The following is a 26,506-nucleotide window of genomic DNA, read 5'->3' as shown; positions in this document are numbered from 1 at the left end:
TGGCCGCAAAAACTTACAGATTTCGGTGATCTCAGCAGTTCCACGTTTTCATGAGTGTTGTATGAAGTATGCCCAAAGACAGATTGCTCTGTGGTGTCCAGTCCACGCAGTTCCTGGCTTTTTACCTACTTTCCTGGAGGAGTAACTAAAACATACAGCTCACCAGTCTGCCATCTTGCCCCTAAAAAACTAGAGCCCCTTCTAACCCCTCAAGCTACAACACCGAATCTAGAATCATTGCTTAGTGGGCCCATACCAATAACTTCAGCCTGATCCAACTTGATGCTCCTTCCACCATTATCCCACACCCTTAATACCTATTCCCACACGCAGTCCCCTGACATCTGTCTGTATAAATTGGCAAAATCAGGCAGTTATTTTGGAGTGTGGCACACCTCCTCATGGGTCACACTTTCAGAGCTGTTGGAACTTCAGTCTAGTTACAGATTGGAAGAAAACAGGGGAGGTGAGGATGGGTCGTGGGCGGAATGAGCTGTGTCTCACAAGCCAATCACCCCAGGCCTTCCATTACAATATCATCTGGTGAAACAGGATTAAACTCTTCAGTTGGAGGTGTGAGGGCTGATTCCTCAGAGGAGCAGTTACAGGTTTATCAGGCACAGCAGGGTTAATGTCTGCAGAGAATGGCTGGATAGCTTTATCCTCAGGGCAGACTGGAGATAGGGTGTCTGATTCCTCAGGGCAGACCATTACAGGTTTTTCTGGCAAAGAAGACTCAGCATCCTTATCAGCCCACATGTCCCCATTCCAATTCTCAGGATCTCATTCCTTCCCCATCAATGCCCTCACTAACAGCAGAATCTCTCCTCTGCCTCCTACTATTTGTGTGACCTTGAGCATGATACTTAACCCCTGTCACTCTCAGCTTTTGCCTCTGATCATCTGATGCATCCAGGAAAAAAGCAATAGAAACACCTTTATGATTTATTATAAAGTCCAAGAAGAAACTGGACGCCATACTTGTTACTAGAATTGTTTGACATTTATTTCTTTTCTTAGGATTAGTACACTACAGCCTCAATAGGTACACATACTAAGAACTGGAATTGATTAGACTTGACACTAGAAATGGATCAAACACTACCCTCTTCTTGTTACAAGTTCCCTCCAAAAGTATTCTGATCACAGCAACTGGACACTCAGGCATTCACCGAACAGCTTCGCCATTGGCAAGGATCAGTATTTAACAGTGATGGTTTTTATTTCCGTGAAGAAGTCATAGGAATCCTTGGCTCCTTCTCTACCTATCCCAGAGCTCTTCATCCCTCCAAAAGGAAGATTCAGCTCCCTGATGAGCCAGCAGTTGGTCCACACCAATCCTGCTTGCAACTTCTTAGCCACCCGGTGGACGCGTCCCACGTTGCTGGACCACACTGTAGCTGCCAGGCCATACTTGACGTTGTTGGCTCTTTTAATCACTTCCTCTTCACTATCAAAGGGGACAACACACGTCACTGGACCAAATATCTCTTCCTTCATACAGCAGGATTCGTCCTTAATGTCTGTGATCACCGTGGGAAGCATAAAGTAGCCTGCCTGATTTGGGAAGGGAAGGCTCAAGTCATCCACTCCCTCACCACACAGAATCTGGGCCCCTTCCGCCCGAGCTTTCTTCACGTAGCCTCTGACCTGGGAGGGTGAGAATCATAATTAGCAACATTTGACCATCTGTGCTTCCCAGAACTCAGCAGAAGATTCCATATTTTCTAACCATCTGGGAGAGATGTGTAAGGTCAAGCTGGAGTTGATCATCTCATTGAGCTGCCAAGCCCGAGGGCCAAGCCACTCAATCAATCACTGTGGCACTCGGTGTATCAGGAGGGGATGAAGCTGTGGTTAGTGTCTAAGCCCAGGCATGCTGATAAGTGCTTTCCAAACGTTATCCCACTTAATTCTCTCAAAACCCTAGAGGGTGTGTACAATTATCTCTTGTTTTCTGATGCCTCGGAAAGGATAAATGAGCTCCCAGGTTCACACAGCTAATAAATAGTTAGCTAGAAGTCATATTCAGGTATATTCAATGGTTTACTTCTCAAAGGGATGGCGTCTCACTTTTGGGGGGTATGTCCATTGCCAAAACTGGGAAGTAGATGAGGTATAAGATTTAGTTAAAGGCCAGGAGACTTTCTGTGGCTAACTTTCCAGAAAAAATAATTTCCAATTTGAAGTCTCATTACTGATTACACCCTGAGAATAGATCTTGGTAATACAGTATATCTAACTATAATGGGAAATAAATCATGTAAAAAGTTAACCCAGTGACTGGAGATAAAGATTGAGGTTTATTAACAATGGTTGTCCAAATGACTGATCCCCATAATGACGTGTTTTTTATATGTAAACATGTATATTTTATTTGCGGAAATTATTCTACCCCTGAGGGGTATTATCCGTGTAGGACAAGTGGAAAAAAATAGTCCCGAAAATTGAAAGTATAGAACAGCAGTCAAGTATGAAACAGTCAAGCCGAGTTAATTTTGAAATGATCTTTTGGATCACAACTCATCCTTCATCTATCTGAGCATCTGCCCCAGAATTGATTAGTAAATACTTCATTGTCGAACAATATCCATTGTAGAGCTACATGCTTATTTGCCATGTCAAAAAGAATAATGTTATGCTATTCTATTATTAATCTTCCTTCAGTTTGTAGAACACTTAGTAAGCCACCAAACCAAAGTCTTTTAAAAAATAGAACAGCTTGTAGATTTATATCTCCTTCCACTACGCCCCCTTCCCCAACATCCACAGTGACCTTAAAGCTTTCCCGGAATTTGCCTTTTTCTAGTTCATGCGTAGAGACTAAAAAATAGGTCTCTACTTCTCTTTCCCCGATCCTTTTGCTCCTTTTCAAACATCCCAACCACATTAATTAAAAGAAGCCAAAGGCAGGCAGCCCGTGTGAACCGGGGAAGTCAGGGGAAGGTCTCCGAGCCTTGGCTTCCATGACCATGTCTAAGACAAATTACATGATCATCTCTTGGAGGCTCTTGGGATAATAAAATTCGAAAGGAAGTGTCAGTTCAAATTGTGACCCTATTAAATATTTAATATAAAAGGTGGCCCATGCTAAATTGAACTCATTTATTACAGGCAGCATCACTGGATGAGTAGAATGATATCTACACTAGCAACTCAGGAACTGGGATTTTCAATTTTCAATAAAAAAATACAAAAAAAAATTGACTGCTACTATGCTATAAAACGTAAAGATTATTATCATAAAACTTTTTTTGAAGGGAGAGAGCAGGGAATAGCTAGTGCTTAGTAACTTTTAACATAAAGACAGAATATAGAGGTTAGAAGAGGGGCTTGGGAACCAGACTGTGTTGAAATCTCATTTCCTCTATTTGTGGTTAGGGATTTTTTTAATGCTCTGAGCCATATTTTCCTCATCTGAAAAATGGGACTAACATTACCACCTACTCATAGGGCTCTTGAGAGGATTAAATAAAAGTAATAGAAGTGAAAGATTTACCATGATGCCTAAGTCTCTTTGACTGCCACTCTTGAGGATGGTGGTGGTGGTGGTGATGGTGATCGTGATGGTGATGGTGGTGGAGATGATGATAGTGGTAGTGGTGGTAATTACGGTGATGATGGTGATGATGATGAGGATATGATGTATGACCTGATATGATGTATGACCTGACACTTACTAGCTAAAAGACTATGCTGGTTAATTTTCTGTGTCAACTCAGCTAGGCTATGGTGTCCAGTTGCTTGGTCAAATGCTGGCCTAGATGTTCTTATGGAGGTATTTTGTAGATATATCAGTTGAGTTTAAGTAAAGGAGGTCACCCTCAATGATGCAGTGGGCCTCATCCAACCAGGTGGAGGCCTGAAGAGCAAAGAACTAAGGTTTCCTGAAGAAGGAAAAATTCTGCTTCAAGACTGAAACATCAGCTCCTCTCTGAGTTTCCAGTCTGCTGGCTTCTCCTACAGACTTCAGACTTAATATGTCACATAACTCTTACTGAAATTTCCAGCTACCAGGCTGCCATGCAGATTTCAGACTTGCCAGCCCCCACAATCACATAAGTGAATCCTTGAAATAAATCTCTGATAGATGGATGGATGGATGGATGGATAGATAGATGATGGATGGATGGATAGATAGATGATAGATAGATAGATAGATAGATGACAGATCAATCGATCCTGTTGGTTCTCTTTCTCTGGAGAGTCCTTACTGATGCAGACACCTTAAAGACACCCTTCTCGCTGTCTCTCAGCTTCTTTCCCTGACCAATGGGGACATGGGACTGCACAAGTGGACCTTAGCTAGGCCTGAGGAGGATGTGCCCGTGAACTTCCTCTGTGCTTCCTGCAGCCTCATTGTACACCTCAAAAATCCTACATCTCCTGTGACTTAGATCTTGGGGCAGGCAGGCTTATAGCCAGATCCTCCAGGCAGGTAAGTGGGGAAGAGTCCAGGAGGGTAAAAGGAAAAACAAAACAGTTCTGTGAGGAAGGCAAAGGGAGCCCTTCCTTCATTCCTCGAGGGTGGACCCACCTGCAAGTCATTGTGCATCCTTGTGGCTCACCTGGAGCCTGGGGGTGTTGTACCACCTTTGAGGCAGATGTGGCCTCTCCATGAGTTTTCAAGCCCACTGTGTCATGGCAAACAACTCTGACACCACCATCGACCACTGAGTGTGACAATCACACAGGAGTGGAATGAACACAAAGACCTCAGACCCCACACTGCTAATTTGATTTGGAGAAGACATAGCAACGCTACAGGGAAGAGAGTAATGGCAGGGTGAGGATGATGGCCAGAGGGTCCCGGCACACAGCCCCCATGCTTGTTGGGGTGAGGGGGGAAGAGGAGCTTGGCCTAAGTGTGCCCACTGCCTCCTCCACCCCAGGGGATTTAGCACACTGAGGGGAAAAGGGTCACAATCAGAGAAGGCCGCACTTCCTCTTCCCTGGCTGCCCATATTAGCTCCAAAACAGCAGAGAACCCCAGGGCTTCCTCACAAGCTCAGGCTGATGGCCCCTCAGAGTCCACCGGGTGGGAGGCCCCGAGTCTGGACACCACATCCCGGCAGAATAGCCACGTCGAGGCCCAGGGAGCCTTGGAGCTGCCGGGGCTGAGGCCGGCAGCTTCCAAGCAGGAATTACGTGGTTTCTGAGGCTTTCAGAGTGGAAGGAAAGGTGGGCGGAGCTGAGAGGAGCTTTGCTCTAGGTGGGAGGTTCCACAGCACAGAGTCCAGCGGTTTCAGGCTTGGGGGAAGTGGTTGTGGAAACACCAGCTTCCTGGTTCCTCCCAAAGGAGAAGTGGCCAGTGACAGAGACTGCTTTTGAGTTTTTGACCATGAATAATGGTTTAAATTGTGTGTATAAAATCTTTCCCCTTAGTATTCTTTTTTGCTTTTGTTTTTTATTCTTATTCTGATTCCTTCCGATGTAAGGAAAATGTTCAAAAATAGATTGGGGTGATGAATGCACAACTATATGATGGTACTGTGAACAGTTAATTGTACACCATGGATGACTGTATGGTATGTGAATAGATGTCAATAAAACGGAATTTAATTTAAAAAAAATATTTCCCCTTAGAAGCAGAGGCACCTTGGAGCAATCAGAGATGAGGGCAAACTCATTAGCTTGTCTTTTAAGAATGTTCCAAGGAAAGTGGCTGAAGAATTCTTTGCTATAATGATCAAGCAAAAAGCAAAAGCAGTCGATGGTTAAGTCTCGAGTTTAGTTAATGGAAAGGTAGCTGTGTTGGCTTCTTCATTTCGACAAATGTAGCATAATGTAACGTCAGGTTCCAACAACAGGGAAAGCTGGGGGAGAGAGCAGGAAACACTCCGCATGCTCTTTGAAACTTTTATGTTAATCTTAAATTATTCCAAAATAGAAAGTTTTTTTTTTAGGTAATCAATTGAAATAGAAAATATCCAAAAGTATAAAGGGGATTTTAAAACTTTTGTTCGAAAGACAAATATGTGCCCACACCTGGCCAAATAGTTTTAAATGTTTGAAAGGGGTCAGAAAAAAAAAATTGATAACTGTTTCATCATTTCCAGGGTGCTCCACAGTAGCTAGGTATGCTAAATTGAAACCATATTAAGATAATATAACCAACGTGTTAAATAGAGGCCTCTTGTTTTCAGGCATAAAATGGTCTCGTGGAAGTTGGTGTTTCTGGGCCGAGGTGTTAGGGGGAGGAAGGCTGGCACCCCGCCTAGGGCCTCGTCTGTGTTGCAAGTCTGTAAAAATATGGACTACTGTATGCGGTTTAGATCTATTAGGGATCGTGGCTTTGGGCCACAGCTTCTGTGGCTGAGATATAAGGGGGAATGGATAGCCTCCCCATTTCCCCTTCCTTTAGGAAAAGATGGCATGCTAAAACTACAGCATATAAGATGGGTGATTTGGGAGGTAAAAACTAAGTTAGTGAAATCATTATGCTGAGGAGGTGCAGGGGATTAAAATGAGTTGTCAAGATATTAGGAGCTGCAGCAGAGCAAAGCACCCCAGGGTCCCTGCCCCCTGCAGGCACCACCTGGACCTGCCCAAGGTGGGGGAGACGAGAACCTGCAGGCACGTGCCAGGTGACCCTCCACTACCACCTGCTCCACTGGAGGCGAGTCTGCAGCCCCCACGAACCCAGAAAGCAATTGTGTAGGAACCACGTGGTGCAAACTCCTACAGGTAGGAAAGAATTCCAGACCCTGGCCCCACCCAGATCCCCCTGGAAGCTCTGGGCTGCCTGTCAGTCTCAACGGACTCTAACCACTGACCCACTGAGATGATTGGTTCTCCTTGTGGGGTCATTCAAAGAATGCAAAGTTGGGGGTGCCTGTTTTACTCCAGACAAAAATCTACATATTCCACACTGCAATGGTTTGACACAGAACATGAACATTCTCTGTGTTTGCTTTATGAGTGATTAAAACTACTGGGAGGCTATTAAGGAAGTTCTACAAAAATGTAACATAACCAAAAGGCTTTAAACTTCAAATTAAAAATCTGCTAGACTCAGCGTAAAATATGGAATGTTGCAGATGAAAAATAATAAAAGTATAATTCATTTATTAGGCAGAAGAAATACTACTGGGAGACAGCAAAATAAGACAAACAAACAAAAAGTCTGGGCATTTGGGGACCAACCAAATGCTATGTGAACATGATGTTTTCAACTAAAATATGTTATCACAATATTTTGGTATCTTTTTCGTAAGTTGATTCTTGAGAAACCCAAGCACATTAAAAAATATGAACCTGCAGAAAGTGTTCCATCTGATCATTTGTAATAACATTGTAAAACTCTCAAATTAATTTTGATAAATAATTTGGTTGTATTTTTTGAAATTCTTAATTGAAATTTAAAACATTGGATTTGTATGATATTGAAGTAATAAGCACCCGCAACTAGCCAAAGCCTTTTAAGAAGCTGGATGCAATATTACAGCTGCCTGTGACAGAAGGTGGAAAATCCAACCCTAATGCCAATGAAAGGATGAAGAATTAAAGGGGGGGTTAAGCAAAACCTCAAAGGCTTCTGTTTTCTGAGTCCCTTTCTTGTTAAATTTAATTATCCGTGATATTAGATGCTTCATGCCTGTGTATTCTTGTTTTCCTGAAGGGAGGCTGGGTTTTTGTTTTTATTTTGTTTTCATTTCTGAGTCTTGCTGCTGGGTCAAGCTGACAAGAGAGATGGCCAACCCCTGCGCATTTGGGGCCCAATTCCAGGTAGTTTGAACCGAGGGTCAAAGAGAGTTGAAGGAAAATCGGGGCCTTAAATTTGGGTGCTGAGCTGTAACTAGAGCACGTGATGTGGTATTAATTCAATCCTTCACCCAGTAAGCGCGTACTGAGCACCTACTTTTTCCAGGCACTTTTTGAGGGTCTAAGGATACAGCCATGTGTAATCCTGACCAGGGAGCAGAGAGTGAATAAGCAAAGAAATAAGGAATGAAAGAATGTATAATGTACATCAGATTGTATAAAGAGTCATGGAGAAACTAAAGCAGCAAAAGGGGTAAGAAGTTCCAGGGTGGGGCAGGCTGCAATTTTCCCAAAGGCACCCAGGAAAGGCCCCCTTCAGAATCCAGCATTTGATCTGAATGGGGAATGAGGGAGCCAAGCACCCATCTGGAGGGAGAGCATTTCCGGCGGTGGGAGCAGCAGGAGCCCTGGCCACAAGCAGGAGCATGTCTGGTGTTTTCAAGGAAGGACAGAGAGGCCGGTGGGCAGGAGCCAACGGAAGATGGCAGAGGTGACAGCAGCAGATCAGGGCCACTCTCACGCCTTCTGCTTTGACTGTGAGCAAGAGGGGGTGTGATCACACATAATATGCTACATCATAGCCAGGCGCAAAATAACCCCAGTGGGAGAGCAAGGCTGAAAAACAACTCAGCTAAATTGGAAACATCAGCTTTCACTCAGGACCCTTCTGCAGAGTGCAGCATGTGACGAGGTTTAATGTCATCGCCTCTCGGATGTCATCAGCTGTTAGGAGTTGAATTGTGTCCCCCGCAAAAGCTGTGCTGAAGTCCTAAACCCCAGTGTCTCAGGATGCGGCCTTCTTTGGAAACAGGGTCATTGCAGGTGGAATTGGTTAAGATGAGGTCACAGGAGTGGGGTGGGCCCTTAATCCCACATGACTGGTTCCTTCTAAGAAGGGGAGAAGAGACCCAGACAGGAGGGGAGGATCCAGGTGGAGACACCTGGGCACTGGCGTGAGATGCCATCAGCCCAGGCGCACCTGGGCCCTCACAGGCCAGGAGAGAGGCAAGGAAGGATCTTTCCCTGGAGCCCACAGGACGGAGCATGGCCGCCCCAACACCTTCATTTCCAACTTCTGGCCTCCAGAGCTATGAGAATAAATTTACATTGCCTTAAGCTCCCCAGATGGTGGAACTTTGTTACCACAGGAGTCAACCTGCCCTGTCAATTTCTCACACACACAAAAGGGCACTGGCGGTGGGTGGTGGGGTGGGACTACAAATCATTTAATTGCTATAGAAGAATCAAATGCATTGATTGGTTTAATTGATATCTCCTCCCTCACTGGGTAAGCTATTGTGGCAGTGCATGAAAGTGAAGAAACGGCTTATCTGCTGAGTTGCTATAGAGAACTTTGAATCTCAGGTGAGTGGTGAATTGCAAAAGAGACCTCAGGCAGTAGCTGTTTCTCCCTGAAGATGCTTCTGCGAGTTAATGTTTGCTTTTCCCCTTCTCCCAGGAAGCACTCAGAACTATGCCAATATTGTTTTCCCCATTTATTTGCACATGGTGGGTGGGCACAACACAGCCCTTGTGTCAGGCAGGAACAGCCAGACAAGAACAGATAAGGAGCTTCTCACACCTGGGGGGATTCTCCTTCTAAAGGGGGGGGGGCGGTGTGCAGGATCATCCACAGCTGTGGGACCCCAGGGTCACCAGAGACCACTGTCCAAGCACCTGCAATCCTGCGGGAAAGCACATGGCCGTGCCAGCTGGCCTCACTTTGCATGAGTGTCCACAAGCCTCAAGCGAGCCCTTCTGGCTGCCCACCACATGGTCATTTCCAAGTTCATCCTGTCTCCCGCCCTCCCCCTCCTGCTAGACTCTGTCACACCTGCCCGCTCCTCCAACCTCCAGCACCTTCTCCCCTCCTCCCTCTTGCCAGATGACCCTGATTCCTATTTCACTGAGAAAATAGAAGACATAAAAAGAAACCATTAAACTAATATACCTTCCTACATGCAAGCATGTACCTAGCAATGGAGTGAAGGTCAAAGTTAAAATGTCACAAATCTGCCAAAGTCCAGGGCAGGGTCAGACACTTCCACAGACTTAGGTAAAGGCTGCCCCTCTCACGGCTAACTGATGGGGACCGGGCTCCCTCGGTGGCTCTCGGTCACCTGAGCATGAAACAAGCTCCTTCTAGCTCCAGAGTTCCATGACTTATTTTGGGATTTGCATGGTGGACATTAATTAAAATGACCCTACAGATCCATAGTCTATAAATCATTCAGAGACCCTCGATGGCTTCTCCCCGCCGGGCTACTGGTCACCCACGGATGGAGAACACACCGTTTGGATGGTTCCTGCTGACATTTCCAGAAGTCCATGTGCTCCAAGCCGGAGGCAGGACCTTCTCAGAGGGCACGTCTGCCTGTGGCACCCCTGCCAACCTGGGTGCACGCTGGCCTTAAGAGCGGACCTTCATCTCCTGAAAGTCGCCCTCCCTGCTGTCCTGCTGCCATCTCCTTGCTGCCTCCTCAAGGGCGTTTGTCTCAGGAAGATCCCGCTGTAACCTAGACTACATTTGGGTATTTGTGTCCAAAGCATTTTTTAATTCCATGCCCAGAGGTGATTTCACTCAGGTCATAGATTTTCAAACACAGGGTAACAGTTGATAATACTTCAAAGCACAGGTCAGGGTTAAGCCTCGCTCTGAGCCTCTCTCCGAGTAAAAGCTCTTTCTGTATCTTCCATCACCGAGACCCACTTACCTTCTCCAGATGGGCTTTACTTATCAGAGCTCCCATGCTGGCCGACGGATCGGAGGGAAGGCCAACTCTCCACCTTCTGGAAGCTTCTACAAACCTCCTTAGGAATTCACTGTAGATGCTCCTCTGGACGAAGACCCTGCTGGTGCAGAGGCAGATCTCCCCCTGCCAGGAGGAACCCACAAGACAATGACGAGGCTGGAGGACAAACGCCCCCTGGGCAGATCCCCCTGCACCTTCACCTCTGTTGTGTCGGGCGCTGACCTGGGTGACAGGACACGGTGGCGGAGGTCACTGCACGGGGAACACACGGTCACGTGGGCAAGGGAAGAACACACATGAACGGGCTCAGCAAATCCTGCAGCTCCAGGGAGAGAGCAAAGCAGGCAGAGGATGGGAACAGAAACAGCTGGGGGACTGTCTTCCCCCAGGGAGTCACTTGTGACGAGGGGGCATTTGAAGTGGTGTGTGACTGATGCCAAGGAGCTGGACCCGCAAAAATGTAGAGGAAGAGAAGTCTCAACGGCAAGCATGGAGACCCGGTGCAGGAAGGAAGCTGGTGAGTGAGAGGAGCGGCAAGCAGGCGGGGGGCCGGGGCAGGGGAGAGGCGGCGTGGGGCGGGTACCCCAAGGGGCATGGAGGAGGCAAGGTCAGGAGATGAGGTCAAGGGGTGAGGTCAGAGGGTGAGGTCAAGGGGTGAGGTCAGGAGGCGAGGTCAGAAGGTGAGATCAAGAGGCGAGATCAGGGGTGAGGCCAGGGGGTGAGGTCAGGAAGCGAGGTCAGGGGGGAAAGGTCAGGCGGTGAGGTCAGGGGAAAGGTCAGGAGGCAAAGTCAGGAAGCAAGGTCAGGAGGTGAGCCAGTGATCTGCCGGAGAGCCTCAGAAGCTCGGTAAGGAGTTGTATTCTCCTCTGAACATCCTTCAGGGACCATGGAAGGTTTTAAGCAGCAGAGTCTGATCTCATTTACATTTTGAACTCAACACTCTGGCACAGTGTGGAAAAAAGAATGGAAGGGAATAAGAGTGGGGACAGAGTGGAGGGAGTATCAGAGAAGCCACAATAAATGGAGGTGGCTCGGACCAGGGCAGCTCCAATGGAGATGGAGAGACAAGATGGGGAGCCACCAGTTTCAACAGATTGTTGAATCCCGAAAGAGTATAAAAACTGGGATGTATACAATGGAGACGTGAGGGGATCTACTGTAACATCGGAGGCAGTAGGAGTCCTGGATGGATTCGATCTGAGGCATGAGGGAAAGGGAGAGCAAGGACAAGCATGGGTCCTGGGTTTGCAGCTGAGCCACAGAGCAGATGGGAGCAAACTTTCTGCAGAGGCCAACACAGGCCGAGAGAGAAGCAATTCTTCAGGGCAGGGTGAGCGAGGCCACCCGCAAGTTCTGTTCTGGACAACCAAATAGAGAGGCTGAGCGTGCGGGGGAGAGCTCCTTACAGGATTTTGAGTGAAGAAGAATCCTAAGCATCACTGAAAGCAGCGTGTCATAGTTTACAAACCGCACTCTAGATATTTCACAGAGTGATGCTGTATTACAAACATGCCTACATGCACACATAGCTATTCTAGTTTATCACACTTACACTTGGTCTTCACAACACTCTCAAGAAATAGGATGCTTCCAATTATCTTGGTATTTGTATAAAGGGACATTGTAGAAATTCAGCAAATATGTTTTGAAACATTAAATTCTTTCTGCCCCCAAATAACTAGTAAATGATCAACCTGTCTGACTTGGGAAATATTGGACCGTGACAGTTTCATTCGCACATGTGCCCTGTGCCATGTGGGGAGAGACGGAGGCTTTTCCTAAGTCTGCTAGTTACCCTGCACCTTTCCCACACAGGTAACCCCACAATCCCCAGGAGGATGTCTGCCGAGGAAATGAGAAATGGGAAATGTCATTTATTGAGAACCTCTTGTGGACCAGACACCGTGCGGGATGCTTTTCCCTAGGTCCTGTGGTGAATCATCTTCCCCAGGGTACGATTAGGAAACTGAGCTTTGGGGTCAGTCACAGGCCCGAGGCCACACACAGAGCCAGTGACACCTCCACTCACCATCGACAGGCAACCAGCGCAACTCGGAGACACTACAAACACACCCATAATGTTTAATTAGGGAAGAAACGTGCACCCCATGGAACTCATCACTTGATGAAGTAAAAGAAATTCAAGTGCTTTACTCATTTTGCCTAAAATTCATTTGCTGCCTTTGACTGGCCAACGAGGTCCCTGTCCCTTTCCCACGGACATTTTTAAACACCCCCAAGATGAAGGTTTTCCGGGCCAAATGTTAATCCTCACCCGGTCCTGATGTCTGTGAAGCCCGCGGCTCATCCCCAGCTCAGGATGGACAGTTCCCTTTAGGACAGAGAATCACCTAATCTCTCATCTGGATGTCTCTGTCCATCCACTTTTGTCCCTCTCCATGGCGTCACTAAAACAACTAAACACTTGGCTTGGTTGTTCACTTTGGATTTTTGCTCATCTTCAATGATTAAATTAGTTCTATCATAAAAACACATTAAACCTATTGATGCAGAAGTCCTATATATTCCTAGTCATTTTCTCAGGGAATTACAGTGAGAGAAGTAATTATGATTAAAATTACCATGAAAATAATAACCACAAGGGATATTTTCCATGAACTGCACAAAAACCCAATTGACTTGTTCCTGGGATTTCACTGGTGAAGGAATGAAGTTTCAAAAGGGTTATGCGACTTACCCAATGTCACGCAAGTCAAATAAATAATTTCATCTTCCAATCCCCCTTCCTTCTGTGGAAGGCCTAACTCTTTGGCTTAAGTCTTTGCTCTCTGCTGACATAAAACTGCCCTTTGGAGAAGTCATTCAGTGTGTATGCACATCTGTTTTATCTAGCCACTATTCTATGCCACTGAGGATGCAAATGCTCAGCAAAAACAGTTGTAGTCCCCATCAGTCTAGGGATCCGATCTTGTATTCTTAACCTTTGGAGATCCCATGGTCTTGAAGAATCTGATGAAAATTATGCACCCCAGAAAACATCTGTTACACAATGTCACGAGATGAAAATATGCCTTGAAGCTCCATCATAACTCCAAGCTGAGAGATATGCTGTAGGCAGTTTCCAGTAGTTATACCTCAGTGTGCAAATGCATTTGCGGTGTTTTGGGGGGAGAATAAGGCTTACTGGGCATAGGACATTGGGACAGCAAGGAGAGACTGTGCCCCTGGGTGAATGACAGGCACTGATGGAGAAGCCGGTAACTGAAGGTAACTCTAGGAGAGGAGCTGGCTCAACAGGAGCCATAACTCTCCAAGGCCAGCAGTTGGCATTGAGATTGAAAAGAGAATACTCCAAAAACACAACATAATGATTCTCCTCTCACCGAAATGGCTCTGGATTGACCGCACCTCGCCCAGGGTCTACACTGTGATGAAACTGATCCAGCTGGAGGGGCCAAAGAGGAACAGGGCCCCAGAGGACATACCTGGTTGGCAAAGCTGGACCTGACAGTTGCCGGAACGCAGTCCTCCAGGTTGGCGTCCTCAAAGACGATGGCAGGGTTCTTGCCCCCCAGCTCCAGGGAGAGCTTCTTGCAGTGGGGAGCACTCAGCTGGGTGATGCGCTCAGCTGTAGGCTGGCTCCCGGTGAAAGAGATCAGGGGTACCTCAGGGTGAGACACCAGTGCCTCGCCCGCCCTGGGCCCCGTCCCAAAGACGATGTTCACCACACCTGGTGGGACACCTGGATGGGAAACACTATCGGTTACATGGATTCTCCTCACCTTAGGGACTTCCAGCTCCATGGAGAGTCTTCTTCAAAGTAAAAAAGCTGGGTGACAGGCTGGGAGTTGGACTCTTGCTGAATTGTGCAACACCCAGAACTTTCATGGTTGCCTCTGATTTAATAGCAAAGCAAAGACTGCAGAGGCTCCTCTGCCAACTGTATGCATGTGGCGAGATTTGAGATTCGGGTAGAACATTCTAGGCAATTCTTTACATATTATTTACTAGGCCTGAACTGCTGGGGATGCAAAGATATCTCCAAGCAGTTTGAGTCCATTGGTGGGAGAGTGCCCTCCTCCAAGTTGGCATCCAGGAGTCACAAGTCAATGTGAAAATGGTACAGTGGAGAGATGTGTAAATGTCACCGAGGCACAGAGGAGAGCAGTATGATGGTGGCCCTGGAGAGTGAGAGGGTGACTTCTGAGTTGGTGTTCCTATGCCCACAGTGACAGATGCACCACTGCCCCCAGCCCCAACTTCCAAGTGCTGCGATCTCCCAAAACTAGGGGCCCCAACTTCTATCACGAGACCCTATTGCACTAGACCTGCAGGTACCGATTGGTGTGTGAAGCTTTACCTGGTTTTGGCCTTTCCGCCACCAGAACGTGCCCTACCTGAGCACACAAATGGTATCTGTGTTTGCTCCTGGTTGTGGCCCTGAGCCATGGCCCCGACTGGCACATTAAACTAAGCCCTGGGTGCTCACTGGGCCGTGGCTGAGGGTGATTTCCAGCCTGTGGACCTCACAGCGAGCGTCCGAGGAGAGTACGATTATCATTTGCCTCACTTCACTGGTGAGGAAATGCAGGCAGTGAGGACGCTGGATAACCAGCAAGCTGCAAAAGTGGCCAGAGCAAGTTAACAAATAAATAATAAATTTTTCAGATGAATTGTTGGGTGACTGGTGCACATTGCACAGCTTAGAAATGGCTCCTGAGTTTGGGGAGCTTTGAGTGTCCAGAGAGAAAATCCTACAGGCAGTTGTGTTGTGTCCGGAGAGCTCTTAGGGCTTGCCTGGGAGCAGCTGGATTCATCACCCCTGCTTTTCCAGGCTTGAACTGCCGGCTGTAGTGTAGAAACCTTGCTGCCAGGTTTTGAGCTGCTTCCCTGCTCCTAGTATTTTCCTCTTGCTCCAGGTTAGACATTCTCCCCTCATCAGAAACATATTCCCTCTGATAAAAACTTTGCTTCAAGAATCACTTTTAAAGTATTAATAGCAATTTCACACGGTGGTCCACTGTGACCGAGAACATCTTCCCATAGGGCCACGTCCCTGACAGGCCCACCTTGAGGGCAGAACCCAGGCCCCATCGGGGACAGGCAGGAGGAGACGCAAGACAAAATGATCCGATAAATCACGATGGTGTCTGGGGAGCCCCAACTCAAATGCCCCCACTCCACTCCCAATGTGTACATCTGTAGTAACCCAGCGGACGGCCCAGGCCCGTGGAGAAGAGCCCCCGGCCCTGGCTGGGACAGCAAGGCAGGAGAGGCCTCCCCAGCATCCGGGGATCCCACCACCTCCCGGATCAGCCCTGCCCCCCATCCAACATGGGGCGTGTTGGGGGGTGGGAGTGAGAGAGGGCAGTGGGGTGCAGTGGCTGCCTTCTTCATCTTGAAGGCAAAACATGGAAGGAACCACTTGTAGTGTTTACAGTGGCATTTCAACAAGGGAAAGGGGTGAGAGAAAACAGACACACACCACCTATTTATCACCCCGGGGAAAACAGGCTCGTCACCAGCAGGCCGGCTGCCTCCTTCTTCCTTGGGCTTCTACGGGAATGTGCAAAGAGCTTTCTGCTCACTGTAATTTCATGGTACCATCTGGCCACTCAGAGCAGACATTAATGTAATATTTTTAGAAATATCCGAACTCTGCCCTTAAGAGATTCTGGTTATAAGGGAAGCTATGCACTTTAATTGGCAAATAAACCTGCAAACCTCGGGGTAGGTAGCTAAGAGACAACAAAGCATACGTGGCCCCTCAAATGCCAGGGCTTGGCAGCTTAAATAGGGCAGGACAAGGCCTGACAGGAAGGGCAGGAACCACCGTCAGGGGCAGTCCAAGACGAGGGCAGATGTTTGGTGCCTGCTGAGAAGGAAGACTGGAATATTCTAGGCCTCCCAAAGTGGTATTCGCTGTGGAACTTTTCACATGATTTTATTTCAGAGGAAGGTCATCAGTCAAGAGTATTTGAACACCCAGGACTAGAGGAGCTTGTTCTTTAAATATCCAGAATGCATTGGCAGGTTATGGCAGCTGCTTCCCCTCACAATATGGCTTCTCTTAAATTGCTTGAAAGCAGGATTTTGTGTTTGTGGTTCTCACCTGCTCTCCACCCCAGTGGAGACACGGGGGCTTCAGAGAAGTGCAGATTGAGCACTGCAGGCTCAGCCATCCTCAGACGGGAGAAGTATGGCAAAGCCAGACCAGGGGAGGGTGGGGGGAGATGCTCCTGGTTTGGTGTAAGAAGCTCATTAGCTCACAAGAAATGAGATCAATTCTGTGCAAAGAGATGGGAGCATAAACTCTCGTGCAGACCAGTTCTGGGGCAGGAAGGATGAGTCATCGCTGATGGAGACCCATTCAGTGTTAGGAGAGATGGCCACGGAGACCCCACCTCCACATCCCCTCCCCTGCACAGAACTGAAGTAGACCCTAAGGCCCCCTCCCATCCCAGCTGCAGAACCTGCAGCCACCAGGCACAGATGCAAGGCCTTTGACTTTTTATGGGCACTGGAGACCCCATTTTGCTAAGAGTGGGTTAGAATGTGGCCCCTTCTGTCGGGAAGAGGTGGCACGTTCTGGGATGCAGCATCACAGAGGTTTTCACATCAACACCCTCCAGAGGACTGGGGCACCCATCAAGACCACCCCAAACCCTAGGCTGGTGCGATGCAAGGGGAGTGGGCAGCTCCACTAGGGCCCTGAGACCCACACCCTTCCCTAAACAGCTGGGTGTGCACCTGCCCTCCAAAGAGGAAAGAACCGGCTGAACTTTCTTGGAGGCTGCTGTGTATGTTTGCTTCAGGGAGGAAAATGTGGCTTTTACCCACCGCCCTTTCTAAGGATATGGGTGAGCCCAGAAGAACCTTCGCTATGGGCGGAAAGGAAGCAAGTCCCCTGGGGCTCATGCCCCGGAAAGCCGGGAAGCCCACTCCCCACCACCCACCCCCTTCCCTCCCCGGGGGTGTGCAGACATGAGCGGAGGGACCCTGCCGGGGGTCTTCGCATGGGCGCCCTGCATGTGAGCTCCAGGGCAGAATCGGGCTGGGCCTGGGCCGAGTCGCACCCCAGAACTGAGTGGGGAACGCACCCCGAATGTGCCATTAAACTATCAGCAGAGAGAACAAGAAGGCAAAGAGCCGTGCTTGACGGGCTGCTGAGCGGCCATATTCCACCAGTTTCCGAACCGTGGTTCCCCTGCAGGGAACGCTGAGCAATTGCAGATGCTCTTGAAAATGGACTGTTCCTCTTAGGTGTTAGATATGAATAGATATAGATAGAGACCACAGGAATAGTCTTACTTTCATCAAGATTAACGTGTGGCTCAAACTCAAGATCTAAATCTACTGTCCGAGCACAGCAGCAGAGCAGGCTGGTGTCCACTCCATCCGGCTCTTGACACCTGTCATTGTACTACTACTGGGCCCCCATCCTGCCAGGGACACCCCTGCAGGTGAATAGAGGAAGCAGTATGGAGGCACCCTGCGGACGAAGGGGCTTTCTCAGACCAGGATCGGGGAGAAGAAAACCAAAGACGGAGCTACATTCAATTTTGCTGCTGAGCAGACTTGATCCAAAATAACCCTGTTCTGACTTTCCAAATGTCAGTGACCCCAAGGAGGCTGAAAGCTACAAAACTTACCACCTGCCAACCCCATGCCCCGCTCACACCCCTAAATTACCTGCTTTGTCCAGGAGTTTGCACAGCATCCACGCGGTCACCGAGGTCAGCTCACTGGGCTTGGCGATCACGGTGTTTCCGGCAGCGATGGCCGGAGCCATCTTCCAGGTCAGCAAGTAGAGTGGCAGGTTCCAGGGGGTGATCAGGCCGGCTAAGAACGAGAGCAAAGCACGGCCAGTAACCACAGGCCCCAAAGAAGCAGCCAAAGCAGACTCAGGCTTACCCTTCTAAGATCGGAACTTTGCTTATTTGTGGCCAACTTCAGTGAAATTATTTTAAAATGAATTACAAGCAATGGTGCCCTTTAAAACAGGATAGTCAGTACAGCTTACTCTTTTCCTGAGGGCTTTTGATTATAATTATGAACAGCAGCAAAACAAATTCCTTTACCAATTGCTAACCTGTTCTGGAACCTGATGCTTTTTGAGATTTACAGACTGGTCTTGATGGCTTTCTGGTTTTATTTGTTTGTTTGTTTGTTTTTACTTCTCCCTCCTCATTATCAAACTCTCCAGCTGCTATTTCTTCTAACAGGTTTCTGCATCTCTGTTCTATTCTGTTGTGGAATAAGACATAAAAATCTCAAGCTTTTAAAAGCTGTTTGCAAACTAAGAGCACACAGGCTCTGAGTGTTCTTTTTAAGACCTTCCTCCCAGTAAAGTCAATGAACTGTACGGTGTAGACTGTGAAATCCATTTTTGCTATCTGGAGGGTTTCTTAAAAAGTGTTCTCTGGGCTCCCACTCCCTTTATCTAGCGTGTGAATGGATAAGTAGAAAAATGGAGACAAAAAGTAAACGAATAATAGGGGGAAGGAGGGATATGAGATGTTTTGGGCATTCTTATTTACCTCTATTTTTATTTTTATTTTTTGGAATAATGAAAATATTCAAAAATTGATTGTGGAAATTAGTGCACAATTATATGATGATACTGTGATCAATTTATTGTGCACTTCAGATGATTGTATAGTATGTGAATATATCTCAATAAAATTGCATTAAAAAAAGTGTTCTCTGGGTTCTCACCTGTCTCCTGACTAGGTAGATGTGCTGAATAAGCCACACAACCAGCATCTAGAGTGTATCTCTACATGATATTCTGGAACTGTCCAGGCTTCCCACCACAAAGCTTGCAAAAATAAACTCTATCTTATGAGTAGGAAAGTGGATCCACCTTATTTTATACTCTTACCTCAAGCTGCACTATGAAAATAAACATATATTGTATGTTATTGAATTCCCATTTAAAAAAAATCTGTTCTTTAGTGGTTGATGGCATAGTTTTGCAGCAAAATAGATAAGCATAACTTCAAAACAGGTTTGAGCTTTCCTTAATGCCTTGCAGATATGATTTCCAACTGGTTCAAAGAGTCAAAGCAGTCAAATGTCCCATTTTCTTCCCTTTTAACGTAATTCACTTATCCTCATAAAATGTAACAAGCATGGATGGTTGGTGGGTTTTCTCAGAGGAAACAGTGACATCTCCTGTTCATTTTGAGTCATTGCAGACATTTATGTGACTCCCCCACTCTCCCAAAAGAGCAAGAGTCAAAGAAATGAATGAGAGGGTCGATAATTCACTGTCAAAGCTCATGTACCACACACTTGGCCCTACTCTAACTGTCCTACAATTATTATTTTTTTTAATCACATAAAAATATATGGCAGTAAAATTAAAGGATCATCCTGGGTTTTCCAGCCAAGAAACTGAACACAGAGGTAAGTAACTTGTCTCAGACACATGCAGTCTCTATGTATGCTCTTAACTACCACCCTCTCTGGAAGTAGATTTTAAAACTATTGCAGGGAGTAAAAAAGCCTAGTACATGAATTTACTCTCAGTATCATTCTTTTCCCTGTGATTTTTGAAGAAAAAAGTTACAGGAGTAAGTTGAGAATTTGACACAAAGAAAATAAAGTAGAAATGGATTTCTGAGGCCAATTAATTTTCAGTAACAGTAGGGGGAAACTGCTCTTTCCCTCTCATTCGTCTGTTCCTTTAGGTCAATTTGAGTAGAGTGTAGCGTGCGTGTCTGTGCACTATTGCCACCCTGGCTTTCACCGCCTGGCACTGTAGATGGCTGAAAGCATATGCTCAGCTGGAACCCCAGGACCTCAGAAGGTGACCTCATTTGGACACAGGGTGGTTGCAGATGGAATTAGTTAAGCTGTGGTCCTACTGGAGTAGGGCAGCCCCCACTGTGTGCCTAGTGTCCTTAGATGAAGAGGATGGACAGATGAGAGAGGAGACGGCCACATGAGGATGGGGGCAGAGACGGGTGTGATGTCACCACAAGCCAAGGACGCCTGGGTCCCCAGAAGCCAGGAGAGAGGAGCGGAACGGACTCTTCCCTGCAGCCCTCAGTGGGAGCTCACCTCTGGCCACCAGATCTGAGAGAGAATGAACCTCCACTGTGTGAAGGCCGCTGGCCTGTGGCACCCTGTGACCTACCGATCCCCACGGGGCTCCGCACGGTGTAGTGCAGGCAGCCCAGGTGGTCCATCTGGGTGCACTCCGACGTGTGGTGAAGGATGGAGGAGGCAAAGAACCGCAAGTTCTGCACGGCCCGGGGAATGTCCATGGTTCTGGCCAGTGTGATGGTTTTCCCTGTGAGAAGGCAACACGATAAAGGCCTGCAGAACATTTCAACAGAATTAGCGGGACAACCCGCCAGACAGCTTTTCCCACACACGAATCCTGCCTGGAGTGTTCTGGCTCCTTCCAGCATGCGGCAGGTGTCCCCTGACTGTAGCAAGAGTTGACCGCGGTTTGGGAAAACTATGATGCAGTTAGACAGAAGGATGTGAAATCGAGTATGGGGTTAACATTGAGTCCAATAATCACGGACTTTGTGGCTAGTATTGTGAATTTGCCAGATGCTGCCACCTCACCCACACCCTCTTTTAATTCAAGATCACCAGGCTTTGTACGTGCTACAAAGGGAGTGAAACCATGGATATTAAGGCAGCTGTATGTGCATACCACAAACCCACTTTTACAAACATGAGATGATTATTAAATGTCCTCCCAACACTTTGTCGGGTCATCAGGATGGGCACGGGGCAGAAGGACCAGTGGGAAACCCTGACACAAGGTCCTTTGCCTCATTTGCTTGCCCCCACATGTCCCCCACATGTCCTAGCTCCTGGACTGGACAGAGAGAGCATCGCAGCATCCCTGGGCTGTCACCATGTTAGCCTCAGGGACGCAGGGACACTGCAGGGCCAGGCACACAGCAGAGGAAACATGCTCTTTAAAGGCTTGCAGTCGGGTGGCTTCCAAACTTCAGGTGGGTTTATAGCGTGTGCATATTTTTTAAAAGATCTTGGTTTTTTCTAAGTAGCAGAGAGTATTGCAAAGCTTTATGGACATTTACTCTGTTACCCTGACCTCTGGGAAGGAGTTTTTAAAAATGAACAGTTGTGTTGGAAGCAGACACGGGAAATCTCCCTAAATACCTCGACAGCATGACTGCTCTTCCAGATCTTCCCCCTGCCAGCGTCCACTCAGCGTGCTGGAGGCCATGGGGAAGCACCTCGTCAGCCCGCCTGCACCTCTCCCGGGCCCACAGCCCTTCCCCAGGAATCTTTGCAGCCCCTCCCGCCACAGGGGACAGAGGACATCCCCTGCCCCGTGACTTTGGCCCCAGCCATGTGACTTACTTTGGCCTGAGGACGAGGCAGCAGAGTGGCCGCCCCAAGCCCAGCCTTCAGCATCCTGGCAGTTTCCTGCCTCCACCGCGTGACCAGCACCGAGGGACCAAGGCCAGGTGAGCCCAGAGGCCCAGGAGAGAGGGCAGGATGGACCCGGCATGTCCTGGCTCCCATCCAGCAAGGTCAAGAGGCAAGAGAACACCTGACAAACCAGCCGGGCAAGGGTTTCCATTGCCCACACGTGGGTGACTATTGCGCTTCTCACAAAGCATTTGGTAAGAGGCACCTGTGCCCAGGTGAAGGCTGGCCCGGAAGGCGGAAGGCCCTGGCTCTCACCTTGGTCTTTGGATTCCGCCTGGGCAAACTCTTCCAGGGCCTGCTCCAGCAAGTCCGCCAGCCGGGTCAGGACCTGCGCGCGCTCCGGGGGGCTCCGGGACGACCAGCCGGGAAAGGCCTCTCGGGCGGCCTGCACGGCGGCTGCGATCTCGGAGGAGGAGAACAGGAAAGCTTGGTTGTGTCCTGAGACCCATCCTTAGGGCTAAGAGGCAGGAGGTCATCCGACACACCAACCGGCCAGGGTCTCCATCGCCACCCACCCCGAGGCTGCTCCTGTCGGGGAGGGGCCACAGGGTCCACAGGCCCACACAGGCCTCATTTTCTTCTAATTTCAAACGGCCATTGCTTCCCAGGGCTGAGCTACCCACTAAGCAGACGACGCAGGTGTTTGTGGGGCTGGCCAAGCAGCGGCAACACGAGAGCAAAAGAAAATGTTCCACTGCAGCCAACAGCCCCAGAACAGGGCAAGCAGAATGTCCAAAAGAAGCTATTTTCATTTTAACATAGGTCCATTTTTGATCATTTCAAAAAAATCTCATTTTGTTTTGAATACAGCATGGAGAGGAAACTGAATTGAGATGTGTAGAATCTCTAAAGCTCTTAATCTAGTTCTGATATATCTGACAAAGCCTAAAATTTTGTGTGAAATTACATCCTCAGATGGTCAGTCCACCTAGAATGATTCCTTTTATTAGTTCATCTATGGAGTAGTTTTGACCTACAAGGGAATATGCAAAATACTTTACATAAACTAGTTCACGTAACCTCTTTTGGAATCCTGCCGCATAAGTATAGCTGTGCCCATTTTACAGATGAGGAAACCGAAGCGCAGAAATTTCAAGGAAACTTCTGGAGGCCACCCAGCTAATGAGAGGTGGAATCAAGATCTGAACCGAGATCTGGGCAGCTCCCAAGACCCCAAGCTGTCTGCTGTGGTGTAGCCTCTGTTGGAGAGAAAAATGCTGTGGGTGGGCAGGGAGAAAAGGGACCGGGTATTGGAGCCAAACCCAAAAGGAGATGTCATGTGAGAAGGTGTGGGCAGGGCCAGCCAGTGGCCAAATGCCATGCAGACAAAATGACTCTTGAGGTGTCCTCCTGCCTCCCTCCTCTCTCGGGCCAAGCAATGTCTTCCAGACACAGCAAATCTGCAGCCCCTGCCTTGGCTCTCTCCCTCCTACATGCACAACAAATATTTATGACAACTCTCAGCTCTCCTCCACCCCCCACCCCCCAGGCTCAGGGTCCTCTTCCCCAGGCTCCAGGCGGCCTCGACCCACCGACTTTCTTGGATCCCAGGATTGGGCAGCAATTCAGCCTCCCCTGCCGGGGCTAGCCCTCTCACTCCAAACCTGATCTACACCCCTCGCCTGCTTTCCTCGTGTAGACATGTCACCTTCACCTGAGCTGAAGTTAGGTATAAAATGATGCTCATTGTAATGAGATAGTTCTGGAAAGACAGTGGCTTCATATCAAAAAGTGAATCTACTGTGAACCAATGATTGTACTGTTTGGATGGTTTCTATGCTGTGTGAATATATCTCAATAAAATTGCATTTAAAAAAAACTGGGTCCTGCAGACAGGATGAGGAAAGAGAAGCTGCCATCCAGGGTGGCTGCTCCCAGCTGACATGGGAAGGGTAACGCCACAGCAGTCACGTTTGCTCTGCAGAGCTTGCAGGTCCATTCATATTTCCTAAATTGTCTTGCATCATGTGTATTGCACTCATGCAATGCACAACGCATGTTAATCTACTACAGGCAACATCAGTAAAAGCTCATACTTAGAAGGCGTTTCTATGTGCCAGGCTCCAAGGGCTTTCCGTACATTAATCCATCCCATCCTCCCCACAACACCATGAAGGCGTTATCATTATCCCCATTGTGTAGACGAAAAGACCGAGGCACAAAGAGATTCAGCTCCAAGCCAAGGCCATGGCCACTAAGTGGTAGAGCGGGTCTCTGAGGCCAGAGAGGCTGACTCTAGTCTGTGCTCAGGATTGCGACGTTGTCATGAAAATGCTATGACAGATGTGCATGTGCGTGTGTGTGCGTGCACGTGAGCCCGCGTGGGCCTGTGTGCATGTGTGTGTGTATCACCACTGACCTTAGCGTCAAAGCTGAGGGGATTAGCACACACTGCTTGTAAAGTGAGGATCACTGTCCTTCCCAAGTGCACAGGCTGTCACGACTCACTACCTGGGAGAATCCAGATAAAGCCTCGAGCAGAGCGCAAACCCATCACCAACGCCGGGTCGCAAGGGAGCCGCCAGTGGCAGCACTGGCAGCATATCCTGCAAGGGACTTTTTGGGAAACTGGGCATGTCATTTGGATGGTGACCATATTTTTCAAGACAGAAAAAAAAAAAAAGAAACTTATGAGGACGAGCTAGAATATATATATATCTGCAAGCTGGGTTTCTGAGAAATCCAAAATGTCTCTTACTCCACCAGCAGGTGTGTCTGTGCCTTGTTCTCTCTCTGTAAAGGCACAAGCCAGGAGCTACAGGTGAAATTGCAGCTGAATTCTAAGAGGAGGAGGATTGGAAAACATGAGGCCGGGTTTCTCATGTCTATCTCAGGTCATTTGAAGCAAAACCAACTTGCTGGTTACGGTTTAACCAGTGAGTTACAGTTTACCCAATGACAATATTTGCACATATTAGTCCATGAGACTAAAGGTTGTTTTTTTTTTTTTTTTTTTTTAACACAAGGCAGATTTAAAATATTATGAACAATAGAGAAATACTGGTTTAGTTCCTTTTTAAAATCTGCGTAAAATATAGATTTATATATGAAAGCTACAACAAGATATTTTAAATAATCTATTTCCTTGTGCCTTAAAAAGAATAAAGTATAATCCTTTGAACATTAATTGACTATACATGCATCAGACACCTTTGTTACATCAGATATGTTGTTTATATTCTCAGTGCAGTAATTGATTAAGTATCAAAAAATCTCAATCTCAAATATTTTACAAAATTCCCCAGAACAAAATAATTCTGAATTACTAAAAAAAAAAATTCTGCTACATAGCCCTTTGAATAAAAAAAAGAATGTTGTTAAATCCAACTCCACCCATATATAAGATTTAATTTTGAGTTTCATCATTCAAACGGTGAATTTCTCTTTACTGGGTATTTCAGAGACACGAGGAATTATTCAAAGCACAATCTAAAATAATTCATTGTTTTTGTTTTTGTTTTGTTTTGTAAGCAAAGTAACACACTTTTCAGAAATCCATGGATATAGTGGTAAATTTAGACTACTTCATAGAGAAAATGGAGCATTTAATAATACCGATAATTCTTGCAAACAATAATTTTAGCTAGATACCAATTAGGGAATATCCATGTATTCAAGAAAAATCTAGACACACATCTCTGTCTCAGATTGGTAGATGACTGACTTGTTTCTGAATATAGTAACCTGAGATGTGTTCCGTGAATCATATATGTTCAGTAACAAAATAAACTTTCCTAGAACTAGAATCTTCCTTCAGCCAAAGTTTAGCAACTTTGCACATTTCCCCCACCCTCTTTTAGGAAATCAAATGACCTGTAATTCACCAAGATGTTAAATAACCCCAGTCTTCTCTAAGTGCATCCACTCACCTCTTCTTCCCCACTATCGGGCACTCTGCAGTGAACTGCCCCTGTGGATGGGTCATGAGAATCTATGTATGAGTGACAAGGTAGAAACTTGCCACCTATGAAGTTTTCCAGCATCAAAGGTGCCCGTGTTCCAGCCATCGTTCAGAAAACTTCTGCTTTTTGCCTTTGCAACTGTTCGCTTTGGCTGTCCCACCCCGGCCCCCTGCTCCTGCAGGAGTCTCCTCCCCGTCCTTGTCAGTGGAAGGAGGAGGTGACTTGACTGTCGGAGAGAATTCCAGGCTACAAACTCTGGACTTGGGAAGCTCTCAAATATTGCAGTGACTTCCAGTACTTCATGAGACATGGACACAGATGCGTTCAGCTAACATCAGCTCGTGCGTTCACAGCCCTCTTAAGTTGTCAAAAGGCGTCTATGTGGATCATTTTGCTGAATTTACACTATAAACTGTTCACTGCTCAAGCATTTATTAAGCAACAGGCCCTGAAAGAAGTCCTTCACGTGAATTTACTCATTTATTCCACACAGTCACCCTATATGAAGTAGATGCTATTTCCCTTCTTTTCTAGAAGAAGCTGAGCGTCCGGGAGGTTGGACAACTTGTCCAAGTCACACAGTTCATGAGACAGGAGCCCCATCCCTTGGTTCCCCAAGATGGCTTTTCCTTCCGTGCATCCCCAGCCACTCACTCAGCAGAGGTGACTGAAGACAGACACCCTCTGTCCATTGTTCAG

At 47.4% G+C, this 26,506-nt stretch overlaps 1 protein-coding gene across 1 annotated transcript; it reads right to left on the bottom strand.

Annotated features, from left to right (window-relative positions):
- Positions 1–981: 981 nt before the first annotated feature.
- Positions 982–25,979, bottom strand: ALDH8A1 (aldehyde dehydrogenase 8 family member A1). The gene is made up of 7 exons (XM_037843674.1): positions 25,775–25,979; positions 22,161–22,308; positions 20,623–20,778; positions 18,171–18,320; positions 13,964–14,220; positions 10,479–10,640; positions 982–1,650 (listed from the first exon to the last, which is right to left on the bottom strand). The coding sequence occupies exons 1-7, from the start codon at positions 25,910–25,912 to the stop codon at positions 1,198–1,200; spliced, it is 1,464 nt and encodes a 487-aa protein (XP_037699602.1). The 5' UTR covers positions 25,913–25,979; the 3' UTR covers positions 982–1,197.
- Between the last annotated feature and the right edge of the window lie 527 nt (positions 25,980–26,506).

The sequence above is a fragment of the Choloepus didactylus genome, chromosome 7 (assembly GCF_015220235.1).
Source record: "Choloepus didactylus isolate mChoDid1 chromosome 7, mChoDid1.pri, whole genome shotgun sequence".
NCBI lineage: Eukaryota > Metazoa > Chordata > Mammalia > Pilosa > Megalonychidae > Choloepus > Choloepus didactylus.
Note: the sequence above shows the minus strand (reverse complement) of the source record. Positions and strands in the feature narration are given on the sequence as shown.